This window comes from Nesoenas mayeri, assembly GCF_963082525.1.
Source record: "Nesoenas mayeri genome assembly, chromosome: 6".
NCBI lineage: Eukaryota > Metazoa > Chordata > Aves > Columbiformes > Columbidae > Nesoenas > Nesoenas mayeri.
In genome coordinates, this window is record NC_137545.1 from 27,574,991 (window position 1) to 27,590,583 (window position 15,593).

General features: G+C 55.5%; 1 protein-coding gene across 1 annotated transcript; it reads left to right on the top strand.

Annotated features, from left to right (window-relative positions):
- Positions 1-7,663: 7,663 nt before the first annotated feature.
- On the top strand, positions 7,664-15,271 carry LOC308042039 (GS homeobox 1-like; the record flags this gene model as incomplete). The annotated part of the gene is made up of 3 exons (XM_080347067.1): positions 7,664-8,090; positions 14,237-14,397; positions 14,954-15,271. The coding sequence occupies exons 1-3, from the start codon at positions 7,667-7,669 to the stop codon at positions 15,269-15,271; spliced, it is 903 nt and encodes a 300-aa protein (XP_080203193.1). The 5' UTR covers positions 7,664-7,666.
- Between the last annotated feature and the right edge of the window lie 322 nt (positions 15,272-15,593).

A 15,593-nucleotide genomic window follows, 5' to 3' on the forward strand; every position in this document is an offset into this window, starting at 1 on the left:
GGGTCCAGGGTCTCCCCCCAGCGGCTGGGCTGGGTGGAGCTGGGACAGGCGCAGAGCCAGCTGTGCTGACCCAACACTCCAGGAATTTAATTTGTTTAATATATTCCCTGGGAAAGAAGAAAATAAATAAGTGGCACCTTGCGTGCCCCCATGTCTCACTCTCGCAACGGAGGTGTCAGCTTAACGAGCTAAAGCCCTCAGCCTGATTAACCAGCCACTGCTCTCGCTAATAGGGAGCCACCGAGCAGCGTGATTGATGTATGGAGAGTATGAGCCTCCACAGTCTGGTGTTGGACTGCTGGGTGGGGACACCATGCCCACCCCAGCCTCCTCATTCCTGCCCTCTGTACCCAGGTCAAGGGCAAGTCAAAGGCTCCCTCTTGTCCCGGGGTTGTCCATTCTGCCACACTGCTTTGTGGAATGGGCAGTGTCCTGGGAGATGGAGCTGAGACTGCTTTTGCCCCTGGGGGCAAGGACACGTTGGTGGCTTCCCACCAGCTGTGGGACTGTGTGGCAGCTCCTCAAAAAGGGGGCGTGAGGAACAGCATTGTGCAGAGGTTTTGTGCTGAGCTCTAGGTGTCAGCCACTCTCTTCCCCATGGGCTAGGGTAGGGACACTGAGGCACAGGGATGTGCTGGAGGCCATGATGAGAACCTGGGCTCAGCAGCTCCTTCAAGGCTTTAATCCACCAAGCCGTTACCATGCAACTAGGAAGAAAATCCAAGTGTCCTGATCCTTGTCCTGTCCCATCCTGTCCCTCTGGCCCTTCTGCAGTCCTGCTTGCCTGGCCCTCCCTTTATTGAGATGTCCCTGCGTGTCACTGCAGAGTTGTCACCTGCTCCCACCATTCCTATCCCACGGCATCACCACCCCCTACCCCCACCTTGGGAAAGGGTTAATCAGCAGCCAGAGAGACAAGGTAATAAATGGCTGTTATCTCGTTAATGAGCTGACATTAATTAAAGCCCAAGGTCCTAGGAGGAGCAGCTGATTTATCCAGTCACCCTAGGAGCAGGTTAGGAGCTGACTTTATGGAAAGGCCATTAACAGGGAAGAGGTGAGACTGTGCTGGGGGAGTTGCTCTGCGCCCATCCCTGCATCACCCTCTTCTTACCCCCACAGAGCCCAGCCCAGGCTCCCTTCCCTCCCAGGGAGCAGCTCTGGCTTTGGGACAAGACCAAGAGAAGAAAAACCAGAAGATCCTGGAGATAACAGGAAAAAGCAGAGCTGGGGGATCCCCTGGTGTGCCCAGTGGTAGGGGTGTTGGGGAGTTGAGAGCCTGGACGTGTCAAGGAGCGGTGGCACTGGACAGAATACGCTGGGCGAGGGCTATAGGAGCCAGGGCATGGGGAAGAAGCAGGAGGGATGATGTGTGTTCAGTTACTTCCTGGCTTTCCGGGGTGATGCTGGACTGTGGGGAAGGCTGGCTGTTTATCCTGGCCCCCAAAAGCCAAGGACTGGGTTGAAAACAGATATTGAGGCTGAGCTCAGGGGCTGCCAGAGCTCATTTTGGGGGTAGTAGGATGGAGGAGATCTCTGGGTGAGTGCTGTGGGCTCATAGTGTTTAGGATCTGAATGGAAATGGGTAAAGGGTTGATGGGACTGGAAATGTAGTGGTCAGACCCTGGGTCCTTGCAAGAAATGGATCTCAGCTGGTTGTGTGTCCCTAGTTCTCCAAGCTGTGTGTTTAAACAGGACAAGCAAGCTTTCCCCAAGCCCGAGAACCTCTGTCATGCATCAGTGCATCCCATGAAGCTACCAGCTGATGGAGGAGAACCCTAGGGCATCCCCTGTCTGTCCCGTGTAGCTGTATGGCCTGATTCCACAGGATGCTGGTGTCCCAGCCCTTTGCAGTGGCTGTTTGCTGGGATCACGTGTGACATTTTGGAGCTGACCTGCCTGTTTCTGCTGGGGGCAGCCACCATCTCTGCCCCATGAGACTTGCTGTGCCGGTTTGCTATCCCCCTGCTCCAGGATGGGAGATGTTAACTTGCTTTTTGCTAAGATTTGCCATGTCCCATCAGAGTAGGGGCTGCTTATTTGAGGAATTGCTTGGCTAAATAAACTGCTGCTCAGAAATCCCTGCAGGAGGCCTGTCTAGGAGGGACTGAGCCATGTTTACTTTGCCTGTTAATCCCTTCACTTGGGGCAGGTATCTGAGGCTGGCACTGTGGAGGGGTGTGAAGACTGGGTAACATGGGCAGGGGGAAGCTATGTACCCCACCAAACCTGTGCAGAGGCCAGGGGGATAGAGGCACAGAGTTATCTGCTGTCTGGGGCTGAGTGGGAGTGAGCAGCTGATGTGCCAGGATGGAAAAGCTGTCTGGAACCTGTGGTTGGCTTGGAAGTCCCTGAAGTGAGCAGGAGCAGGCAGACCCACATGGGAGGAATGGGGACAGGGCATGGCAATGACCCAGCACAGCACTCCTGGGAGCCGGGAGAGACGTGGATTCAGTGACTTACCTGGCACTTGTCTCCTGCCCTCACCAGGGCAGGAGAAGACTCATAAAGACAAACGAGGAGCACTTTGAGTACTTCCATGGGGCCGTGCTCCCACAATACTAGTGTGAATGTCTTTGCCTGTGTTTCTGCAGAGGGGACAGCCACCAAACAGCTTGGGACCTCAGGGCTTGCTGTGCCAAGTCTGATACAGGCTGGGCTCAACTCCCACTGCTGTAGGGCTGATTAATGCCCATTATCTGGTTGGTTAACGGGCCCTGGGCCCACTCACAGGTGACTTCAACTGTTCATTTAGCCACAAATCACCACGGGGCTGGCAGTTTATTTACTTTCCCCACCCACCTCCTGTGGCTTCCCAGATCCCAGAGATAGTGGGTGGCCCTGCTGTAAGGGGCAGAAGGGCAGCATCCCACTGCAGGCAGTAGTCAGGGCTCCCACAAAAGACAGGACACCCCAAACTGGAGGCACTTATACCCAGTGCTTCTCACCAGGGGCTCAGCCTGCTCTGGGCTAGCGGCTGCAGAGCATGGATGAGAGTGGGACACTTTTAGGGCTCCTCTCATGGGGAAACGGCTGGGAAAACACCTGTGAGCAGCTTTACAGCCTGTGTCTCCAGCATTGGTGATGCTGCTGGGCTGGATTTTTCCACTAGCTGGCTTGGAACTTTAGGGTGCTGCAAGATCACCTGAGGCCCCAGGGCCAGAGCAGCAAGATCCACTGCTTCCTGAGAGACACTTTAAACAAGGCTGTTGCACTGTAGGTCTTTTACAGGGAAGTAATTTCTAGAGATGGAAAGATCTGGAGGCTGTGACCTGGGGAGCAGTTAATGCTTAGCAAGAGGGTACATCCTGGGAACAGGGAGCTCTTTCAAGGCTTAAAAGCTATCGCCTGGGCAGAAATCAGGGTGCCTGCCACCTCTGTGGGGTGGGATAAGCGCCCTAGTTCCTATACTGGTCCCTATCTTAAAGGCAATTTCTATTGACTGAAGACAGGAGTTGACCCAAACCCACCAGAAGGAGCTGGTGCTGAATTGTGCATCTAGGGACAGATGAAATGACAAGTTCGGTGGAAAACAAGACACAGCTCCAGCGCAGGTCATGTCTTCATCTGATGTCGTGGGATAAAGACTTGATCCTGGGAAAATGAGAGTCTGGTCCCAGTTGGTAATTTTTTATCAGAGTATGGATTTTCCTCGGCACTATTCACTTTGATCTTGGGGCAGTTGGGTTTGCTGAGGGACGTTCTGTTGCTTTCCAAGGTGACACTGAGGAAGTGGTGGGGCTGTAAAACTGAACTGTGCTCCCAAATACTACCTGTGACCCTCATGGCTCATTTCTGAGAGCTCAGGCACTGCTGGCAACAGCTTGAGGAAGTATGTGAACTGCCATATGTGGTGTTGTGGGTCTCTACAGATGCGTAAAACGTGTGCATCAAAGCTGAGTGTCTTTAGTGGCCATGTGGGTGTTTGTCCTTCTAATTTTACTCCTGCTGCTTGACCTTGTATGGATGGAAGTTGCATGGAGACAATGCATTTGAGGCTATGGACACAGCAAAGAGAGCTCCAGTTGTCTACCTGGGCACCTTCAAGTCAGCAATAAAAGGTTCAGCAGAGTTTTAAGTACACCCACATAGATGCTGCTGTGAAGGCTGCTTTCAGGTGGCTGAAGAAGGACTGGGTTCTGAACATCAAGCCGAGGCACATCTAGAAAATCCCCCAGAAATGCCTGTGTGAATAAAAGAGTCCCAGGAAGCCCTGGGCTGCATGAATGTTGCTGATGCTGCCCATTGCCCAGAGAGGGTTGTTGTGATCAGGGCACTCCCAGAGAGAGATGAGGGAGCTGAGGAACCTTGCTGCTGTGTGGACAACATGGACCTCCCTCTGGTCTGCACTTGCTGGACAGGACTAGACTAAGTGGTTAAGGGTGTAGGCACTTTTAGGGCACAGTCAACGTGATGTGCAACAGGCAAGGGAACAAATGGAAAGGTTGATGGGGTGGGCTTGAGCCAGCAAGGGATGTGGAGATGGGAGAAGCACCCTGGCCTGTTTAGGGCTTTGAGCTGGTCCATCTAGCTCTGTATGGGCCTCAGGAAATTTGTCGTGGACGTGCCTAAGATCTTCCATGGCAGGACCTGCTACCACTGGGTGAGCAGAGGAGGCCTTGGAGTAACAGCACTGGGTGAGCTGGGGAGAGACTGGGAGCAATATGGTGCTGGCTGGGTACATCTCCCTTACCCTCCACCTCCTCCTGAACTGGGGTGTTTTCCTGGGGCCAGATCCTGCCTGTAACATCTGTACCCCCAGGCTGTGGGACCAGTCTGTGTCTCTGGCTGATATCCTGGGGTCTGCTACCTGTGACTGATGTTTGGGGTTGTCTTAGATCCTCTGTGGAGATCCTCCTGTGGAGAAAGGATGCTGGGCAGATGTAAGAGGCCAGGCCACAGCCATGTTCACTTATTACAGTCCTCAGATCTAGTTAGCAACCAGGTGAACTGTCACCAGAGGATCTGATGGATGAGGATGAGAGTTCACTCCTTCCTGAGGCGGGAAATGAAGCTAATCAGACCTCGGACACCTTAATCCAGCTCTGATCTGATTAATGACCCTGAAGACTGTGAACTCATCAGCACCTTGGCATCTATCATTGCTTGCATCCCACCCCTTCTGCCAGTCACCACCCAGCACAGCTCTCCTATGCACAGCCCAGGGCTCCAGCTCTCTGCCCTGCATGGGTGGGCTGCACACTGGCTGCTCCAGCCCTGGACAACCCTCTTGCAGGGTCCTAGTGTCTGGGTTTGACTCACCTGGAGGAGAGAACTCCTTCCATGATTTTCCCAGATTTCTTTATTGGGATGTTTCCACCCAGGGTTTATGGTTGTTGCCCACAAAGATTGCTTGCTTGTGTAATTCAAAGGCTGCAGTTTGGCTGTCTGTACTTGCGTCACCCTGGGATCAGTAAATTGGGCCACCAGCCTGGGCTGCTGATCCTTGGAGGAGCTGCTTGTATTTGGAGACCCTCCTTTGGTAGTGCAGGGGACCTCCATGAGGACAGTAAGTCTGTGACCCGGACCCCCAGACAAGCCTCACTCAGCTACAGTGGCCACAGTCACAGATGGCCTCGAGTTTGGCAGGGGTTACCCAGGCTCTCCTGGGCTGACTACCTGCCTGTCTGCCACCCCACAGTGGTCACTGTGGTGGTGACTTCTCTGTTGTACGCCAGTGCAGCAGCCCCAATCCCTGCCTTGGGTCTCAAGGCATGTTGCCTGTGCAAAGCAACAAGCCATTGCAGTCCTTGGCGCCAGTCTTGGGGACTCAGATAAGATGGCTCCTACCTTGTCACTGTCACCATTGCAGGCTGTTGACCTGCAGTGGAAGAGCTGTCCTTCCTCCGCTGTGCCCTCTGTTCCCTAGATACTTGTTGCAGTTTTCCCCAGTGCTTGGGAACCAGGCTGCTCCATTCTGCTCTGAATTTTGTCCTGCTCATGCCTGCTGCTTGGCAGGGCTGGTGGCTCACATGGGCAGCAGGGGAAAGGCCTTGGGGTACTTTTGTGATTGTTCCCTCCCAGGAAGGCAGCTAGAAAAGGTCTATTGTGTACCTGTTCTCACACAAGGATTTGGGGCCACCCAGTGAAGCTTATGGGTGCAGGGCTCAGGCAATGGAAGAAGGAAATTGTCCCACACGTGGGACATTTGGAGCTCCCTGCAGTGGGGTATAGTGTGTGCTGGGAGCTCAGCTGGCTCCAGACCAGTCTGAATGGGAACAGGGAAGAGAAGCCCCTGGGATCACTTAGCAGGGAAAGCACAGGAGGCTGTGGAAGGCCCCATATGCCCCTGCCTTTATGCTCCCTGGGCATCTGCTTGCAGCCTCTGTGGGACACAGGATACAGGGTCTAGACACATCTCTTTTTTCAGGGAATAAAACAGTACTGAAAATGCTGCAGAGGTAAGAAATACGGGGATGGGAGCACCCTTTGGCCATTATAATATTTAGGCAGGGCAATAGTGTTTGTCTCGCCTTCCAAAGAGCAGGACACATAGTTGGACACAAACAAGCAGAAGCTTGTCTTGCTGTGTCAGCTTGACACAAAAAGGTGGGACTCAAAGCCAGACACAGACCCTTGATGCTAGAGACCACAGCTGCACTCACACACACTCTGCCTCTCTCTGAAGGTCAGTGCCAGAGGGTCTGGACCAGCTCAGCTCTGCTCTCGACCAGCCAAGGCTTCCTGCTCTGTCCTTCCCTGGTGGCACTCTCCAAGACTTGTTTTGTGTGGGAAAGATAAGGCCAGGTAAATGAATAACAATCTGCCTGTAAGTACCTGCTCTGTTGGCATCTTGAACAGACATGAGTGATGGAGTGTGGTGGCCCCTGTGTGTGTCTAGCTCCCTTCCACTGATCAACCTGGTGCAGAGTGGTGCAATGGGAAATAACACAGCTGGGCACTGCTGGTGACCCCAGTGCACTGGGTGCAGAAGAGCTTGCCAGCGAGTGAGCTCACCTCCTGTGAGCTCACCTCTCAGCCAGGCACTCTGCCCCTCGGGTGCCTGTGGGCTCTGCAGAGCCAGAGCAGCACTGGAGCCCACAGGGCTTTGTCTGCATGTGTGCTGGAGTCTTTCTAGTCTCTCTGGATCTCCAGCTGCTGCAACCACAGACCTGCTTCTCCACAGAGGGGCTCTAAGGAAAGCAAGACCGGCTCTGGATCAGGACGATGGGCTCAGTCTCCTGGGCAGTGGGTCTTGCAGGCTGGTGGGACTCCCTGGGTGTGGATCGGTGCTTGCCTGGGTTGCGAGGCTGGGGAAAGGACAGATGAGTCCGGGTCAGGCCCCAGAGTGTCCTTGCTGTGGCTGGGGGATGAGGAAGCCGGAGGAGGGAGGCCAGTGGGGAGTCTGGCCTGGGCCCGCGGAGAGGCAGGCGGGGCGGGGGGCCGGCGCGGAGCCAATGGAGAGCTGGGGCAGGTGGAGGGGGGGTTAAAACCCCCCCGTTGGCGGCAGGCGAGCGAGTGCCCGGGAGGAGGAGCGGAAAGGAGGGCTGCCCCCGAGGGCAGCCGCGCGGAGCGGCGGGGCCCCGCGGGTGGATGCCCGCCGGTGCCGGCCCGGGGCTGCCGGGCCGGGCTGGGCTGGGCTGTGCCGGGCTGTGCCCTGGCAGGGGAACGGCGGAGTGCCAGGCGGCCCGGCGGCTCCGCACGGAGCTGGGCCACGCACAAACCCATGGAGAAGTCTCAAAACTTCCGCATCGAGGCGCTCCTGGCTGAGGAGCCGGCGCGAAGCGCAACCCCGCCGGGGCTGAGCCCCGGGAGCCCCGCCGCGAGCCCCGGCCCCGCCGGGCGCTCCGACACCCCCTCGCCGCGGGCACCCTCGGCCACTGCGTCCCTCGCCCCGGCCGGCTTCGTCCCCAAGCCCGGCTTGCTGCACCTCCCCGGCCCCGGCCTCGGCGCCCTACCGGCCCTCTACCCTCCTGCTGTGTACCCGCTCCCTGCCCTCGGCGGCCAGCACCCCGCTTTCGCCTACACCGGCATCCCCCACCTGCCGCCGCCCGGCGCGGAGCACCTGAAGGCGGCTGTGGCCGGCTCCTTCCCGCTGGAGCATTGGATCCGAGCCGGGATGCTTGTGCCCAGGCTTTCCGACTTCCACGGTAAGTGACCCAAGTAGCGACCCTATCGTCGGGCGGGACGCGGCTCTCGCCCCTTCCAGCCCCCGGGGATCCCCGCCAGCACATCGGGATGCTGGTCCCCTCGGACACGGAAGGCTGAGGCTCTCCAAAGCCACCGCTTCGCGGCTGCCCGACGGTTGCGGTCGAGAGCGGCGAAACCCTCGGGGTTGACCACAATGAAGGTCTCTTGCTGCGCTCAGACCCGCTCCCCAGCCAGGGCGGGTTTGGGGGTCCCACGAGAAGGGAAGGGCAAGATCCTCGCTCTGGAGACCTCCGAGGGCTGCTGGGCCCCGGGAACCTGAGCTGAATGGCCAAGTCTCACCTTACAGAGCGCCGGTGCTGTGGGGCGGCCCCGAGGGCTGTTGCCCGGGCCGCTGCCGGCAGAGCAGAGCCGCTTCCGGGCGGCTCCAGCCGCGCCGGCCGTAGTTTCTGGCCCCGCACGGTCGGGGCGGGCTTGTTTGGTTCCACCGCGGCGGGAACGTAACGAAAGTAAAGAATGGGCGGCCTCAACCGACACCAGAAAACGAATAAAATCCTCCCGGTGCGGTTAGGAACGAACCCGCCCGGGTCCCTCGCTGTGGAGCTGCCGGTGGGGCAGGGAAGGGTACTCGGCCGGGGCCGGACCTCCGCGTCCCTGCCCGCCGCCACGTTTGGCCCCTGAGGGGCGAGGATCGCTCTGGAGCCGGCTGGTGAGCCCGGTGCCGGCGGGAGCTGCAGGAACCCGGCAGCGTGCTCGGCTTCAGCCCAACCCCGGTCTCTCTGGGCATGCACGGAGGGTGCCAGCTCTGTGCACAGCTCCTTGCACGGCGGGCACGGCCAAGGATGCGGGCAGGCACCGGGTCCTGCACTGCAATGATGGGCAGTGGGGTGGGTCTTGCAGGGCACGGGCAGCGTAAGAGCCGACTTCTGGCTTTTGTCCTACCCGGGACTGTCACTGGGACCCGCGGCAGTGTGACCCGAACTCTGCCTTGTGCTAGGGGTGATTTGAGATCTGGGAACCACCAAGATGGGAGTGGTGGGCAGTAAACCGAGAGTGGTTTGTTAATGAACACCCGGCAGAGCATATAGATTTATTAGCTGAGTTTAGTATTTTAATAACGACAGAGCACATTAAAAAAAAAAAAAAGAAAAGAAAAGAGTCAATTAATAAACTGGCTGGCTGAATAATATAAAATGAAGAATCAACATTAAACATCCCATTCATTGTTCCTTCCTCAAATTACATCTGTGCAGGTTGAAGGCAAAGAGGCAGTTCCCCACCCTATGCTGTTCTCCTTTTCCCTGTCTCTCTGCGGACTGTAAGATAAATGTAGCTTGGTTGTGGCACCTAAGGGTGTAGAATAAACCTCTTGTGCTATGGGCTGTGCACACTCTTCCAGCATGCCATTAAGAATGGGGAAAAAAATATCTATTTGCTGCTGGTGAAACACCTTCCTGCTCCTCTGCAGAGCCCACGTTGTCCTTGTGGGGTCTGGGTCTGTTAGTGTATCTCAGCATCCAGTTAGCTTCATGCAGGTGTGTGTTTTACCAGAGTGGGATCACACTGCTGTACCTGTCCCTATGCCCTGAGCTCAGCTTCTGGCTGGGGTAATGTAGAAATATTTGTGTATCAACAGACACATCTTTCTCAAGTGCAGTATCAGTTCCAGAGCTATTTCTATCCAAAACCGTGTTGGAAGGAGACAAATCTCAAATCATGGGCGTGAGAACAGCTTGTGGAGGGAGCTTTTGGGCTGTTCTAGGATGCACAGGAATGGCATGTCAATGGGTCAGGTGGGAAAAACTGAAATGGGCTCCTGGGATAGCTCAGGAGATGAAAATCAGTTTCTGACCCAAGTATTGGTGCACTGGGCCCTGGAGAACTCAAAGCAGCATAGATGCAAAAAAAAAAAAAAAAAAAAAAAAAAGATAAGTGGTGTTGTAACAAGGATGCAGCAAAAGCTTCCAAAGCTGAAGATTTTTAAACCTGCTCTGGTCTCGGGTGCTTGGGTTGCTTGGAGAAGTTCCTGCTGCAGTGGAAGTGAGTGTTGTGCCTTCCTCCCTAGCTGCCTCTGTGGAGCCACAGCCAGTGCCTGTCTGCTGCAATGCGGAGTGAGAGGGCAGGCCTGAGGGCAGGAGCTCTGCTGCTCCCAGCCTGCGGCTCTGTGCACCTCCTGAACTGCACAAGGGGAGCATTTGGTACCAGGATGCTATGTCTATCAGTATTTCTGGGAGCTGTGATTTATTTTCCCTGGCTAGCAATATGGAAATGCAGCATGGTGGTGGGAGTCAAGAGCGGAGACCTGCATGGAGAAGAGTTGTAGGAACAGAGAGCAGTAACATACAGCCGCAGTCTCTCAGGACAAGCAAAGGATTCCTTGCTGGGGACCTGCTGCCCAGACAGCTTTCCTGGGACTCTACTTCTCTATATCACTCACCACCTTGATGTCTTGGAGCTTGGGCCAGGTCTTGCCTGCAGTGGTGGAGAGCTGACTGATGGGCTGTGGTTGGCTAGGAGACCAGACAGGACAAGTCATGTCAAAGTGCCTCTAAAAACAATGCCTTCCAAGGCTCACTGGGTGCACTGTACTCTGGCATCAGCAGGAAACATGGGCTGGAAAACAGCTGGCAAGCAGCAGTTGGGGGGCAGTGGTGGAGCAAGCAAGGGGTTAGGAAAGGTAGAAGGTGCCCTTACACATGCTGCCCCATGGACAATGGCAAGGCTGCCTACAGGCCAGCAGTCTCTGGTGATGGAGCCAATGACAATGAGACCACCTCTTCCTCTCCCAGTCCTGACATCTGGAGAAACACCTCCAAAGCAGACAGGGTGCTAATTTCCTCTCCTTTATCTGCCAGCCCACAAAGTTAAGTGAACTGTAGCTAAACAAACCAAATTAAAACCAAGTGGGTTAATATCAACCTAGGATTACCCTTGTTATCAAGTAGATGGAGCTGTATCAAATAAACCAGCAATTCTTTATAAGCTTTATCTAATTATCCAGGAGGCAGCTGCCTTGTAGACCTCCTGGGCTCAGACTCAGAGGGCATTCCCAGCTCCAGGCTTAGCAATTTATTTACTGATATTGCAGCCAAATGCTGGGTGCCCATCACAGGGTCCAAGCCCTGCCAGGCTGAAAGAATACTGAGATGAACTCTGATCCTGGATGTAGCACTGGAGAAGATGGCTTGGCAGATAGAAAATCCTTTGTCAAGCAAAGGTGTAATGCTGAGGCAGTTGCTGGTTTTCTGGAAGGAGCTGGATAAGGGAGAAAGCCTTCCTAGAGGGTTATTCTTTCTGTGGGGTGGTGGTTGTGATGGAGAGGGGTTCATAGCTCAGCTGGCCGGGATATTGGGAGGTGAGCCCTGAGGGATGCTCCCTGTGCATCCCTTGGGAGGATGTTGTCCATGTCCATGCGACAGCCTGCTGCAGGGCAGGGGAGGACAGGACTCTGCCAAGCACACTGACAGGACAGGCTGGAGCTACCAGCAGCCACAAGGCATCATTTCCTCTTTGTATGGGAAACTGGAACCTACCTCATACTCTCAGACTCCACTTCTTCCTCCTTCCTTTACTTCTTCCCTAGTCAGAAATGGCAGATCTTCTTCCCTCCATACTCTCCCCATGCAAAGGAGTCAGGGCCATTCAGGGAACCTGACAGCAAGTCTGAGGCCAGAGATGCTGGTGGTTCAGGTCCATGCTGAGCTGCTGCTGCAGATGGCTGAAGGCTGGGTGGACCTTAGGGCTGTGCCAGTTTGGGCTTGCCCCATCTCATCTGAAGGCAAAATCTTGAACAAGTCACGGTGGGGAGTGGTGGTGACAGACAATAGTAGTTGCTGAAGGGTGCATTGTCACAGGAGGTCACAGTTCAGGTGACCAGCCATAACTGTCTAGGCTGGGCTTTGGACTGATGGTGGCTTAAAATATATGACAACACCCCAGAGGAGACTGAAGGCAGAGTGGATTTCTAGGGAATTCAGGGTCTGTACAATGTTTGTAATGGGCACCACTGCACTGAGCCAGAATTGGGACACTGAGATGGAGAACCTGGGACGGGAAGAGCGATTGTGCTCCAACAATTGGTCCCCTGCATTGGCAGTTATTTGGGATATATCCCATCTGGATTTATTTGGCTTTTGAGCAAACTTTTTTCTTATTTTTTCCTGTTAGACTGATCTGTCCTTAGCATCTTACCCAGGCAAGAGTGAGTCTCTTCGGGGGGTGTTGCCTTCCAGGCTCCTTTAAATCTGGACAGGCTGAACTCCACTCACTTCTGTGCCTTCACTCTTCCCACATCTGTTTTTAGGCTGACCACATCTGGCCTTGCAGGAGGAAGCACAGAGGAGCCTTTCGGGGTGGTCTGAAGTATTTCTGTGCTCCCTAGATCCAGGATGCAGTGCCCTGCTCTCTCTGCTTTGGGGGGAGAATTTTGTCTGGAGTATATTTTTTTTGACCCTTGGCAAAATAGCCTTCAGCTCCAAAAAGCACAGAAGCCCTGGCTTATTGGATCCTGGGATGTGGACACACCCTCTTCCCTTCTCTTTCCCCGAAGCATCCTCTACAGACCATGCCCAAAAAGACCTGCTCAGAGGGACCCTGTCCTGACCCAGTACAGCCAGCCTGTGCAGTGCAGCCCTTGCTTCAGGGAGGGAATGAGGCACTGTGTGTCCCAGGGCAGCCTCCCATCTCTGGCAGCAAAGAGGGGTTTCTGGGTGCCAGAGCCCTCGGGCTGCCCCGCACTACCTGGAGCTGCTTTGTGTTGTGCTTTCCACTGACCTAGACTGAATGAATTTCCCCTCCACTTCTTTCTGATGCATTCCTGGTCTCCACCCTTGAGGAGCTGCAAGAGGCTTGAGCTTAGGCTGCCACATCTTTGCAGATGCCAGTCCCCATGGCACCTCCTTTCCTTAGCAAAAGGAAGCCTTCCCAGGTCCATTTGTTCCCACATTTCTGCCAAGGGTTTGTGCAGACAGAGCATACAGAGCCCAGGCAGCAGCCGAGCTCTGCAGAGCTGAGCCATCTTTCACCTGACATTTGTGTTTGTCCCAGCAATCCTTTGAGCCTCTCTTTAGGTTTTAGCCTTGAATATGTTTTGTGTGCAAAAAACTGTGTATGTGTATGAGCCATTGACACAGTGTGTCTCTGTTTAGTCCCCAGTTTAACTGGCCAGTGGCTACAAACTGGGTCCCATGGGCTGTCTCTCCTGGCACTGTGGGGCTGCAAGTGCAGGAGGGGTCATGTCCATCCCCACTTCCACGGGGAGTCTGCAGAGCCTCAGCCCAGCCTGGGCTCTGCCTGTTTGACCTGTCTCACCCAGCATCCAGCTACTTGGGATCAAACATGGATCATGATCAGTTAATGCCCCCTTCATAAATTCCTGCCTCGTGCGTCACCACTGTGTCTGCGAGGGGCTCAGTGGACACCTTAGGAGATGGGCAAGTTAGGATCAAAGCTGAAATCTGGGGGAGATAATGTGGATGGTGCCCCATGCCCTGCACAGCAGACAAGCTGGAGTGACCCTCACCAAGCAGGGCACATCACTGGGGCTGCGATGCTCCACCTTGCCCCCCAAGACATGGTAGTGGGGACGTGCCAAGGATCTTTCCTGTTAATGCCCACCTTGTACTGCTCCGGCACATTGCTCCCAGTTGCAAACCTCTGGGTTTGATTGCTGCTGCCATGCTGGGAGGAGCAGTAAAAGCTGAACCTCGAGGGGACAATAAAGCCATCAGAGAGAAGATAAGCAGGGATCAAATACAGCGCGGCAGCCACCCCACACCGGACTCTCAAAGGTCCCTTTGTTCCCGCTGCCTCCTGATTCAGCGCTGCGCTGCCTTCAAGGGCTGCGGGGAGATAGTGGGGCTCAGGGCAGCCCTGCCGCCGCAGCCCCTGGCAGTTGAGCAGCCACCTGCGTGGCCTGGCAATAAAAAAGGAGGTTTAATTTCAGTCACAGGACTGATCCCAGCTTAACACTGAGGCCTGATAACATATCTCACTGGTTCCTATCAGCCAGGCAATAAAACCATTATTGGGGCAGGAGATGATGGAAGAGACGCTCGCCTTCCTCCCAATCCCAGGCTTGCCAAGGGGTTGTCTGTGGCAGCCCCCAGCCCCACTGTCCTTTGACCCCCTCCCACTGTCTGCCCTGCAGCTGTCTCGCAGTCTGGCTTGATGGGGAAGTGCCGCCGGCCCCGCACAGCCTTCACCAGCCAGCAGCTCCTGGAGCTGGAGAACCAGTTCAAGCTCAACAAGTACCTGTCCAGACCCAAGCGCTTTGAGGTGGCCACGTCGCTGATGCTCACCGAGACACAGGTACCTTGGTCCTGGGGCTGGCGGAGAATGGCACTGGCCATCTGTCAAGGAGCTGGGGGGGCGGGAATTCAAGGTTGTGGGCAATGCTTATGCTCCTTGTTTGGCTGCCATCAGCCTCACTGCACCCATCAGCACCCCTTCCCAGGACATCTTCTGCAGAGACATGCTTGATGGGCTCCAGGCTCTTCTTTTGTGAAGTTCACCCTAGAAATACTGCTCTTCTTTTTACCCAGCACCCCTAACTTGGATTTCAGATCCTTTCCATCCTACCCCACCCTGTGGGACGGGGATTTTGTGGGGCTGAAATGCCTCTTTTAAGGTCCACATGTATGTCCTTAGGCATCCTGTGGACAGTGAGCAAAGGGGAAGGGAACAGTCCCCCTGGGTACTCCTCCCCCCATTACATCCTCAGCCCCCTTGCACAGGCCTCCAGCACCATGGGATGCCCCCAACAATGAGGCTCCGGGGGTGCCTTGATGCAGGGAAGGTGAGAGGGTGAGTGGGGACAGGATGGGGCAGGGGGACATGCTCTCTCCTGGGGGATCTCCCTTGGCAGGTGAAGATCTGGTTCCAGAACCGCCGCATGAAGTGGAAGCGGAGCCGCAAAGCCAAGGAGCAGGGGGCTCAGGTGGAAGCTGAGAAGCCACGGGGGCTCAGCAAAGCCTGTGAGAAGCTGCTGCCCAGCGAGCCCCAGGGACAGCCTTCCGAAAGCCCTGAGTTCAAGGGGCGCAGCACCGGCTCAGGCTTCCTGCACTGCAGCACTGCTGAGCGGGGCTACGGCCTGGACTCCTCCTGCTCGGGGGGTGAGGAAGACGAGGAAGAAGAGGAGGATGAGATGGGTGCCATGGAAAGGAAGATGGACTCAGTGTTGTGAAAGATGGCTGGAGTTGACTGGAGAGAGGGGCTGGGCTGCGGTGTCGGGGTCTCTTTGCTGGCAGACACAGACTGTGCCCAGGCAGAGCAGTGAGGGCTGCAGGGCACCTGCCCCTCTCCTTTAACTTATGTGTGGTTGAATCCTATTTAACTTGTAATTATTCTTCTGTGTGTATCTGGGGGAGTCCCCACATTCCTACCCTATAAAACTGTTATCCAGATGCCTCTCCTCTTCCTTAGGGAGTGGGAGGCTCTGCCCCCCTCCTGCCATCGCACTGCTCTGCTGGGGTCCCTCGGGAGCCAGGAGGGGACAGCAGACTTGC